Genomic DNA, 11,438 nt, shown 5'->3' on the forward strand with positions numbered 1-11,438 from the left:
CTATTCCAACATGATCGAGAACCGACAGCTGATTAGCCGTGCTGTGACAGAGCATCTGGAACGTTTTCACTGAGAGGATGTGAGGTAGCCACTGACAACGGTGAAACCCTTGCTTAAGCTTGCTATGGAAATGAGTAAGAAGGATTGGATGAAGACAGTAGGAAAGCAGAGAGACGGAAGGGACCAGCATCTTCATACTCTTATCTGAAATTCCTACCAATGAATTACATAAGTATCTCTATCTCTATCTTTATGTTTTATTCGTATATCACCATACCCATTTGAGTTTGCCTGACTAAGATTTACAAGGTGACCATAGCTTGCTTCATACCAACAATCTCTGTGGGATCGACCCTTACTCGCGTAAGGTTTATTACTTGGACGACCCAGTACACTTGCTGGTTAGTTGTGCGAAGTTGTGTTTATGCCATGGTATTGAACACCAAGTTTTTGGATTCATTACCGGGGATTATTTGAGTTGTGAAAAGTATTGATCACAATTTCGCGCTACCAGACAGCAACCATGAAATGGGCATATCAGGTCCAGCGTCCGCTAATTAGGTCAATACCATGGCGGTACACACGAATTGAAAGCAGATGAAAAAATCTAACGGGCCAGACGCGAAAAGCTACCAAATTAGTTGTACTCCACACAAAATGGAGCCCGGAATTCGTTATATAAAGGGGCGTGGCAGACAGTTTGTAACCATGGTTTGAAATTTCTGTTGTGTCACAGAAAAATTCAACCCCAACAACTCTCTCCTATCTCAATGTCTCTCCCTTCTTTGTAAAATTCTGTAGTTAGTATTTTATTGTGTCTATGGCTATTGAAAATGTTTACGTCATCGTATATCCTAATGGAGAAATTTCTCTTACATCTGAAGGTGTTACATTTGTTTGTGATGATCCACTATGGATAATGATTCCTCCGCAGATGTCGTTGGAAGAGCTGAAGAATGTGATCCTCATTAATACCGGTCTGGTTGGAAAGAAGAAAATCATGAAGTTGACTTATAGAATGCCAGTTGCAGTTGCCAACACGTTTGCATATCAGAAAATACAGATTAAATCTTACCAACAAGTTTAGATGATGTTTTCTTATCATCGGAGCATTGAAAGTATCTACTCCTTGGAGCTATGTGTGTGTCTCCAAGATGTTGGTGGAAGCTTCTTTGGTTCCAATAACGTGGTGCAACTTGGAAATTTTGGTGCCGCTAATATGATGCCGTTCCAGGAGATTGTTAGAGCTCCGAGTCCTAAATTCAACGCCTTTGTCACGCACGGACAAACTGCAGGAAATCATTGTCCACGTCCTCCCCCTTCTAACCGAGTTGCATTCCCAAAAGGTATTGTTGGTGGGTTGGCAGACACTTCCGATGAAGATGAGATCGAAGATGATAGTGGTGAAGAACCAGAAGAGGTTCCTGAAACCCAACCCGTTTACCGCGAGAGGGATCTTCCGAGTCGTGTTGGATCGGTTGGTGGATCAAGCGGTACTCCAGGCCATTATTTGTCTCTAAATCTTGGTGCAATGGGTTCGACCACCGCTGAAGACACACCGAGCAACTATACTTTGTCCGGTGAGATGGAGCTGGAGGTAGGTCTAAAATTTCTCAATAGAGAAACTGCTATGCTTGCCGTAAAGAACTATAATATTCGTAGAAGTGCAGAATACAAGATTGTAAAGTCCGATCAAGCTAGGTATGTTTGTCGATGCAAGCAGTTTGGGGACCAATGCCGTTGGTCGGTTCGAGTTGCAAAGACAAGGGCCTCCAGATTTTGGGTGATTCGAAAATATAAAGGGCCTCACAGTTGTTTGGCAAGCTCGATGTCGCAATATCATGCTCAACTTGATAGCGATGTCATCTGTCGCCATATATATCCCATGGTACAAGTAGATGCAACTATTTGCATAAAGGTGCTGCAAGGTTCAGTCGAGTCATCATATGGGTACAATGTTTATTACAAGAAGGTTTGGCATGCAAAGCAGAAGGCAATTGCGAAAATTTATGGTGATTGGGATGAGTCATACGACCAGCTGAAAAGATATTTCAATGCACTGCAAACTTTCATTCCAGGTAACCTTACCAATTGAAAGTTTTGTCAATTTATAAGTTGGAGTCCTTACGGCATGGTTCTAATTAAGTGTAGTCGTGTCAGGTACAATTGTTGACCTCCAAACGCGCCCGAACTATGTCGGCAACACCTTGGACCGTCATAGTGTTGTGTTTCATCAATTTTTTGGTCTTTTCCGTCTTGTGCTGAAGCCTTCAGGCACTGCAAACCACTTGTCTCAGTGGACGAAACGCACTTGTCTTCATGACCTTAGAGTACCACTAACAGGCTCACCATCAATGGGTAACCCTAACTGCATAGCCACATCCTCTAGTGTTATGGTACACTCACTCCATGGGAGATAAAATGTGTGCGTCTCGGGTCGTCATCTCTCAACAAATGCACTTATCAGCGGATTTTCATACTCAAAATGCCTTATTAATGACGCATAATAGAATCATGCTCGTCGTAAATATGGTTCAAGTCTCTACTGCCTAAGATCCACTTGGATCCACCGGCTCCGACGTGAAAACATCAACAAGTGTGCCATGCGGTATTAGAACACGTGCGGGCTGCAACATCGGAACCGGAATAGCACACTTAACTTTACACTAGCAAATATTAAATAATGATAGAGACTAATAACAAAATTAACCACACATGAAACTAACCTTATGAATCAAATGCGCTGCAATATGAACTTCGTCTAACTGATTAAGATTTTCTTCCACGTTCATGTCACCACCATCGCTCATGTTACACTTTTCTATTCAAACCACAATACAAAAATATTACCCAAAGCACAACTTTTTTCCCCTCTTTTCCATGGTTTATATTTGTTAACCTTCTCTTCCACTATTTTTTTATGTATGAAGCACTTGGTCCCCTACCCCGTCTGCCCTTTATATACACCCATCAATTCATCAACTCCAACCTTGCCACCCTATGCACCCAATGCATGCATGTACAGAGACTGACGCACTGAAAACTTGCAGCCTTCATCAAAAACCCAACCCATTTCGTTGCTGCCGCCATTGTTGTGTGCATTTCGTGGGCGCCGCAGTGGAAATACACCATTTCGCTTGGACCAGCCATGCCTTGGTCTAATTCGTGGGCGCCTAACCTGATATGTCAATTTCGCTGCCGTCGCCAATGACATGACCCATCTCGTGGGTGTCATGCTTGACTTGGAGTTCCACGCAGATTTTGTCAGGCATTCTCTCGATTTTATGAACACCTGCCCGGAGTTAGTAGCCAAACCCATTTCGTAGGTGATTCTCCTGAAATGAAACTGCATATTAAGGGAATTAATTTCATGCATGCATATTTAAGGAATTAATGTTTTTTCTTTATTTATTTTAATAAAAAAGCCTAGTTTAACAAAGTATCTTTTTTTTCCCATTTAAAGAGAAAAGAAAAACACTTGGCACTGCCAGTAATTTTTTCTGGTACTAATTATGAGACTAATAATTATGTTTGGTAGTGAATAAAAAAAAGTAAGCTATCATATCCGTGTTGCTGGCACTATGAATACAACGAAGTTCGAAATTCTTTAAAATCCTGTCTCTGTCTCTGTCTCGCTCGCTCGCTCTGTGCGCTCCCTTCCGATTCCTTCACAGCAAAGCCAACCGCCGTCATTAATCAAAGCGCCAGCAACACCATTTCTTCCCTCTTTCTTTCTCCTTTCTTCACAAAACGCTCCTTAGATCTCCGAATTCCAAATTACCAATCTTCGATTAGGGTTCACTTCCACTTTCTCTAATCCCTAGTGCCTAAAAAATGCGTCGTTAACAACTTGGCGTAAGGGAGATTCTAAATTTTGGGGTTTTTGGTGGCCGCGAGAAAAAGGAATGGGGCATGGAGGGGTTCCGATTTACTTATACGTCATCGCTTTCTTCTGCACATGTGGAGCTATTGCGTTGTCGCTTCTTCACATTTATAGGCACCTTCTCAATTACACCGAGCCCACTTTTCAGCGCTACATTGTTCGCATCGTCTTTATGGTTCCGGTGAGTAATGATTCAGTGGGTGATTCAATCGCTTCACTAACATATATGCCAATGTATTTTTTATTTTGCACGGCATATATATGAAGATATTGGAGTCGTTTTATTACTTATTAGTGATCATTGAATTTGGTTTCCCTTTTTGTTGGATAAAGTAGTCTTCGGTAGCTTCATTGGTGATCATATGGATTTTATATGGTTAATATTATGCTACTTTGCATTTAGTTAAGGAGAGGAGATGTTGAAATTCTACTAACATATATGCTACATTGTTGCATTTACTGACATAAATGTCATTGTAAATGCATTCATTAACATTCGTTTTCACTCAATTTTTATAATTTTGTATTTTTAATTCATTATAATTTTTATTATAATTTATTATTATTATTATTATTTTATATTTTTTTTACGGTGGATGAAGATATTAGGGTGGTTTCTTAGTGATGATTGTATTTGGTTTCCATTTTTTTTGGACAAAGTAGTTTTCAGTAGCTCAATAGGTGATCAAACCATTAACATTTTATCCTAAAGGTAAAATATTATTATATCATATGGTTGTGCTATACTGCATTTAAGGGGAAGAGTTGTGGTAAGTCTACCGTGTAAACATGTATGTGGAAGTTAGTCAAGTTATGTGTGTGAATGGAGACTTGGAGGTTTGAGGCTGGGGGCTGGGGAGTGGTTCCGTCTCTCGATATTAGATTGGTCTAGAAATTTTAAAATTATGGAATTCTTTGAAGTTACTTGACTATTTGAAGTTTCTTGCTACGGCTAATGCATTTAGGGTATGTTTTTTAGTTTGATTTTGGAGGGAAAGGAAGCGAAGAGCTTAAAGTTTAAAGTGGACTAAGGTTTACCCTTCAAGCTCTTGAGACTATAATGTGTTTTTCTCCTGTTCGTTGCATTTACAGTCACGTCATTTTCATGTTGTGTATCCTGGTTCTTTTGTTTTCGTCAATTATTTATTATCTTATATAGTTTCAGTATCACCATAGAACTTTTGATATTTCGTTGGGGATAATGCCAGTTTGTATTCTATAATCTGTATTATGCTGCTGTGATTTAATTCAAAATTATTGTTTTTGCAACAGGTTTATGCGCTGATGTCATTCTTGGCTCTTGTTATACCTATGGGCTCAATCTATTTTGATTCCATCCGGGAAGGGTAAGTTATTCTTGGTTTCTTCTTTTTCTTTTTTGGTCATCAGGTATAAAAATTACAATAATTCTACCTAGTCTTGATTTAGCAAACACTCACAAGTACATGTGATGCAAGTCCCGCATAAGTTAGGCAGGGAGATCTTGAATATGTTAGCTTTCTTAGCAGAGTTACTTAGGTCTGTGTCATATAGTAACGAAGGTAACTTTTGAACTAGTCAATGTGCCATCGTCCAAATAGTCAAAGGGGTTTGGAAATGATTAAGAGTGATGCTAGGTTACACTTCTATTCTACTTATATTACATATATATTGAATATTGAAGTCACTTTGCAGAACTTGCTTGCTTGAGATCTTACTGTGGATAAATTCACAACCCTGTGAAACCAAAACAATGTTAACTAATATTCTTCTGTTGGTTGTTTGGCCGGGGTTCAACATACCCAGATTGCTTGCATATTCAATCCTTGAAGTTAACTCTCTTTCATTATTTAGTGCCCTGTATTCCTTTAGTTTACTGGTTTCCCCTTTCTCTTATTCTTTGTTGTAGAAATAGAAATGCATTTTACATATCTATGTTTATTAAGGAGGATCAGTATATTAATCATATTCTCTTGCCTACTTTTCAGATATGAAGCTTGGGTTATTTATAATTTTCTATCGTTGTGCCTTGCATGGGTTGGTGGTCCTGGGGCAGTGGTCCTAAGTTTAAGTGGTCGGATTCTAAAGCCATCATGGTTTCTTATGACTTGTTGCTTGCCTCCTCTACCACTGGACGGGTGGGTGATGTATATTTTTGGATTTAAATCTTTTTGGTCTCAAAATGTTGATTTATGTCTACTATGTATAATGGGAATCAGGAGTTTTTTCTATTTTTGATGCTTATTAATCCACTAGTTCCTTTGAAATTGATCCCAAGAATTTTGCATGGATTTTTATTTTTATTTTTGTTATTTATTTATTTATTTACCAAACTTTTTGAGTAGTTCAGGTCATGTAATTGACATGATCGAAAGTTCATTTATTCGATACCAGAAAATGTAATTCTTGTCATCCTAGGGAAGCGATAATTCTGATGCATAATTGCAAACTTTGGATGTGGCATCATGATCATTATATCATAGTTGATAGTTCATAGTTGATGATCACATCTCCCTAATTAACTTCTGTTGCAGGCGTTTTATACGGAAATGCAAGCAAGGCTGTTTACAGTTTGTGATTTTGAAGCCCATTTTAGTTGTTCTTACACTCATACTTTACGAAAAGGGGAAATATAAGGATGGCAATTTCAGTCCAACTCAGTCGTACTTGTATCTTACAATCATATATACAATTTCATACACAGTGGCGCTGTATGCTCTTGCGTTGTTCTATGTGGCATGCAGGGATCTGCTTCAGCCATTCAACCCAGTACCAAAGTTTATCATAATAAAATCTGTTGTGTTCCTGACTTATTGGCAGGTTTTTCATACCTCCTTTTCAACTTTTTTCCTTCCCTGTTCTGTATGTTATCAGTTCTCTTTCATTGCATGTCACATGGTAAGATAGGTAGAACATGAAATGGCGAAATGGCGAAATGGCAGTTTTATTTGTGTATGTAGCAATAAGAAAGGATGTGAATGTTATGTAACAAAAAATACTAGCTAGGAATGAGGTTAAGATGATATTGGAATCTTGTATCTTCAAGAAAAAAGTACATTGATATTCCTCGGTTTCAGTGTTTGAACTTGACACCCCTCTATTTTGGAAAACACAACAGTAAACTTGTCTTTTTTGCACCAACCACCCTTGAAGTTAACAGTCGATTTGTCATGATGAAATTCATAGGATGTGCATGGCACATGATTACTAGTTTAAAAATTTAACCAGAAAATGATGAGATACTCAGTATTCTTATTGGTCAAATTAGACGTGCACATAATTGTCAAATCTTACCCTGTTGAGAACCACATTTTCTGCCAAAGGATTTCAATATTGAAAACACAGGCATGCCCCCTTTCCCCAGATTTTGTGGTATTTTTCACTTTCTTGAATGCATTATAAAAATTGGAACCCACAAAAGAAGCAACTATGTTTGGCCTTTAAAAAGAAAAGAAAAAGAGCTAGAGCACGAAAGTCGAACGAAATAAATGGAACAGTATTGAACCTAGGTTTACCCTTTATTTTATTGAATGTACATGCTACAAAAGATTTATTTCACACTAAGAGACGATAAAACTTGTTCCACCACCACCTTGGACAGTGAATATGGAACTTGATCTTGTTGTCCACCTTCTGCACCCTGCTCTCGGGGTTCTTCTTGACTGCATGTAATCCAGCTTCTTCAAAGACAGTGTCAAGACACTTATGTTGTTCTTCACAATGCAGTGGTGGTGTCTCTTAAGCAACTCTTCTGGTCCTAAGATTCCAAGGCCTTGTGCAGTTGTTGCCCAGGATACCTTTGCCAAAGATAGAATCACTGAGCCCTGGTATCCACTTCAATGTCCTCTATGCTGCTTAAATATTGTCAATATAGACAATTTCCTTATGAATCAGGTGTTAGTTTCTGTTAGCGACAAGGCAGTTATTTAGGTACTAGGGTGTGTAAATTGAGGGGTGTTCGGTGTTATTACACTAAATATCGAGAAATTCAGTGTAATTTTTTTCTAAACAATTTTGAATTCCTCCAAATAATAGAAAAGGAGAATAAAAATTCCACCCCTTTGATTCCAAAACAGATTAATCTCTCTGTTAAATAGAGGCACTGCATATGGGCTGAAATCCAGTGTCTGAAAATGCAGGGTGCCAAGATTCTGTGTCAAAACTGCTGCTAATAAATATGGCGTTCATTGTGAAAATGCAGGGGGTTAAGGTTTTATGTCATCCGTGTATGTGTGTGAAGATGTTAGCATGCTTTAGTGCCATCATTTTCTGTGTTCTAAAGTAGAATTTGTGGATGGTTTATTGTTTATGATCTTGTTTGGTACTTTTGCTTTGTTAGTATAGGTTTGAAATGGCTGACCTTTTACTCTCATATCTTAGGGTGTCTTAGTCTTTCTTGCTGCAAAGTCGGGATTCATCAAGGATGCAGATGAAGCTGCTCAACTTCAAAATATTATCATTTGTGTCGAGATGCTTCTTGCTGCTCTTGGGCACTTCTATGCATTCCCCTACAAAGAATATGCCGGTGCTAACATAGGTGCATCCCGTGGTTTGTCAGCTAGCCTCGCACATGCTTTGATGTTAAATGACTTCTACCATGACACGGTCCACCAGGTGAGTCCCACTTCTATGTCCTGCGGAATTGTGTTACATACATATATCACTTGTTCTCAAATGCGTAGAAGACTCGGTCCTCTCTACGATTATATGTAGTTTGGGACCCAAATCAATTAGGTCTCACATCCAGTTCAAAATCCATTTATATATCCCGCCCAGTGCAACCATGTTTCATACTGGTAGCATATTTGTATATGCAAGTTTAATGCCTATCTTATCTACCAATGTAGTTCTTGCTCCACGATTTCATCTAAAAGACTGCCTCCCCATTTGTTTTGTCTAATCACTACTGGTATTCTGATATTCAAAATTTCTGGCAGTTTGCACCAACGTATCATGATTACGTTCTCTATAACCATGATGGTGACGAGGGACCTAGGAAGTATCGATCCCGAACCTTTGTTCCAATTGGTCCAGAGATGGAAAGTGTTAGAAGAAACAAGCCCAACATTGCAAGCAAGTCTGATGATGCACGGCTCTCAGGTTTCTCGTCCGATAGCAACAGTCCCAAAGATTCTGGTCCCAATTCTGGTGCTTCACACTCTGGTGCCGCGAAATCTTCCTTGCTTGTTGATACGTCAAATTCTATATCTGTGCCATACGATTTTACGCTAATTGACTTGGATGGACCCAGTTACCCCTCAGCTAATAAATCTGGTAATAGGTGACCATGAGAAACATCCCCAACTAAAGTTATTGGAAAAATGTGTCGTCATTGCTATGGAAAGATTTAATGATGGGGACATCCAACAATGTTCTCTGTTCTAGGAGAGAATTATGGGCAAAAGTGTGGTTTGTTTGATCCCGGCAAAGCATTAAAGGCAAGATCCGGGGTTAAATGTTTGTATCAATGTTAGCTTATTATAAGCCTTATCGCTGCTTCCAAGCAAATCACTACTTGATAATTGGTCTCGTGTCTCCAATATGTGTATGGTGTGCAAATTGTAGATACAGAATTTGTGGGCATGCTTGATTGAAACGTGACGGATACTGAGCTAAATCAGTGAAGATGAACTTCTAATTGAATTTAACTAATTGGTTGATTGATTGATTCTTTGATCATATCCATCTTGAGAATAGCAATTCCTAGTGTCATTTCCATGATTCTTACCCCAGTATTCTGTTACTTAGTGCTTTTAGGATGTCCCTTGTCTCTGATTCCCGAATCCTGATCCATACATCAAGGATTCAAGCAAACTACTATTCTACGTACCTGCTGCCAGCTTGTTGTAATGTGGCACGTGATCCAATGATTTTTTTGTCTGCGGAGTCAACCATCAAACCCCCAAATTTAATAGGATGACCAAGTTTTGGTTTCTTCTCCAATCTTGCGGGCAAAGGCTCCAAGTAACGGATATTTTACTTATACAGTTAAGCCTACTACTTTTCTCATAATTTCATATCATACAAGTTGAATTTTATGTAGACCCATAAGTAAAATAATACATAAGTAGTTTTTAGTCTCTGAATTTTTCGGTTTTGGCCGGTTAAACTAAAAAAATTCTATATTAGTTCCTGTTATAGTGTTATTAGTTCATGAATTTTTCACATCATTATTTATTATTTAACCTATTACATCAACATTATCAAAATACCGATGGCAATATACACTCTACCTGCGAGTACCCAATCCGACCTAACTCTAGTCGGATAGAGTTGCCAACCCGATCTGAAGTGGGTAAGGTAGGATGCGGGTCGGATAGGGTGCGGGTGAGTCTCAACCCTATCTGACCAACTCGCACTCTATATATGTCTATGTTATATACTTATATAAAAATATGTTTTAAGTGGATATTGAATCAAAGATCTCTTACTAAATGCAAAAGATCCTTAACTACTAAAAGAAAATCATTAATTGATAATTTAATATATTTTTTTTACATAAAAATTAGTTTTATTTTAAATTATCATCAATTTATATAGAGAAATGCTATTTGTAAACTAAAATCAGCCACCAATGTATTTGTGTATAAATATATGTGTGGTTTAATTTATTTTCAATGTGCATTTGTATTCTAGTATGTATTTTATACTGGTGGCTAATTTTGGTGACTGATTTTGGTGTACATGTAGCATAACCCAATTATATAATATTGTATTTTTTATAACCCGCGAGTATCTAAAAACAGATAGGATTAGAGTTGGTATATTCTCAACCCGCAAAAAAAATAAGATTGAGTTCATATAAAAATCTTAACCCACGAATAGGATTAGGATTAGTTTTAAATTCTACTATATCCTATCTATTGTCACTCCTCGATCAAAACAAATTTACGGGAAATATTATAACTCAAAAAAGAAAAACTTAAAAATGCAACTGTTATAATATAAAAGGAAGAATTTTATTCGGTAAATAGTTTTAGACGAATCAAGCAGAACTGACACCACCAATAATAATAATAGATATATATGGTTTTGACAAATATATACACTTTCACATCACCAAATGCTAATTTTACAGTTAAAAAAAAAAACGGAACAAATAACTATATTTATAGTAACCAAAAAAAAAACTATACTTTATACATGGATGTACGGACTACGGACTGATTAGATTTATTTTATTTTAATTATTAGTATTATTATTATAGTGAAAAAGATACTTATCAAACATGAAACTTCTCCAAATGAAACTCTGGCTCGTTTTCCACGGTGATCGCTAATCAAAAGTTCTATTTTCAAACCTACTTCATGACCTGTAACAATTTACGTAGCAAAAGAAATATAAGGGGGGGAAATTTAGCGAACGTCAATTCGCCACCAACACCATCGTCATCATCATCCCCCACCTGAAATTGTTACATATTTCAAATTAACAAAACAAATTATTGTTGTATTCAACATGTAGCGATCGTCATCACCCAAATCCTTTTTCGCACATTTCTTTCTTTAGGCACCGTTTGCTGTTGTCACCTGCACAAAATAAACTATTGGTGGTGGTAGTTGTAGTCCTCTTTTG

General features: G+C 37.7%; 2 protein-coding genes across 2 annotated transcripts; both read left to right on the forward strand.

The window, feature by feature from the left end:
• The first annotated feature begins 1,090 nt into the window (after positions 1–1,090).
• Positions 1,091–2,095, forward strand: LOC107465025 (uncharacterized). The gene has a single exon (XM_016083998.1). The coding sequence runs from the start codon at positions 1,091–1,093 to the stop codon at positions 2,093–2,095; it is 1,005 nt and encodes a 334-aa protein (XP_015939484.1).
• A 1,498-nt stretch (positions 2,096–3,593) lies between these two features.
• On the forward strand, positions 3,594–9,562 carry LOC107465062 (uncharacterized). Its single transcript, XM_016084038.3, has 6 exons — positions 3,594–4,064; positions 5,156–5,229; positions 5,851–6,000; positions 6,397–6,682; positions 8,243–8,476; positions 8,800–9,562. Exons 1-6 carry the CDS (start codon positions 3,906–3,908, stop codon positions 9,145–9,147), a joined length of 1,251 nt encoding a protein of 416 aa, XP_015939524.1. The 5' UTR covers positions 3,594–3,905; the 3' UTR covers positions 9,148–9,562.
• The last annotated feature ends 1,876 nt before the right edge of the window (positions 9,563–11,438 follow it).

This window comes from Arachis duranensis, chromosome 9, assembly GCF_000817695.3.
Source record: "Arachis duranensis cultivar V14167 chromosome 9, aradu.V14167.gnm2.J7QH, whole genome shotgun sequence".
NCBI lineage: Eukaryota > Viridiplantae > Streptophyta > Magnoliopsida > Fabales > Fabaceae > Arachis > Arachis duranensis.

Coding starts and splice junctions, on each gene's coding strand:
- LOC107465025 (XM_016083998.1), top strand. CDS start 1,091: ATGTTTTCTTATCATCGGAGCATTGAAAGTATCTACTCCTTGGAGCTA.
- LOC107465062 (XM_016084038.3), top strand. CDS start 3,906: ATGGGGCATGGAGGGGTTCCGATTTACTTATACGTCATCGCTTTCTTC. Junction 4,065..5,155: donor GCATCGTCTTTATGGTTCCG/GTGAGTAATGAT, acceptor TTTTTGCAACAG/GTTTATGCGCTGATGTCATT. Junction 6,001..6,396: donor CCTCCTCTACCACTGGACGG/GTGGGTGATGTA, acceptor CTTCTGTTGCAG/GCGTTTTATACGGAAATGCA.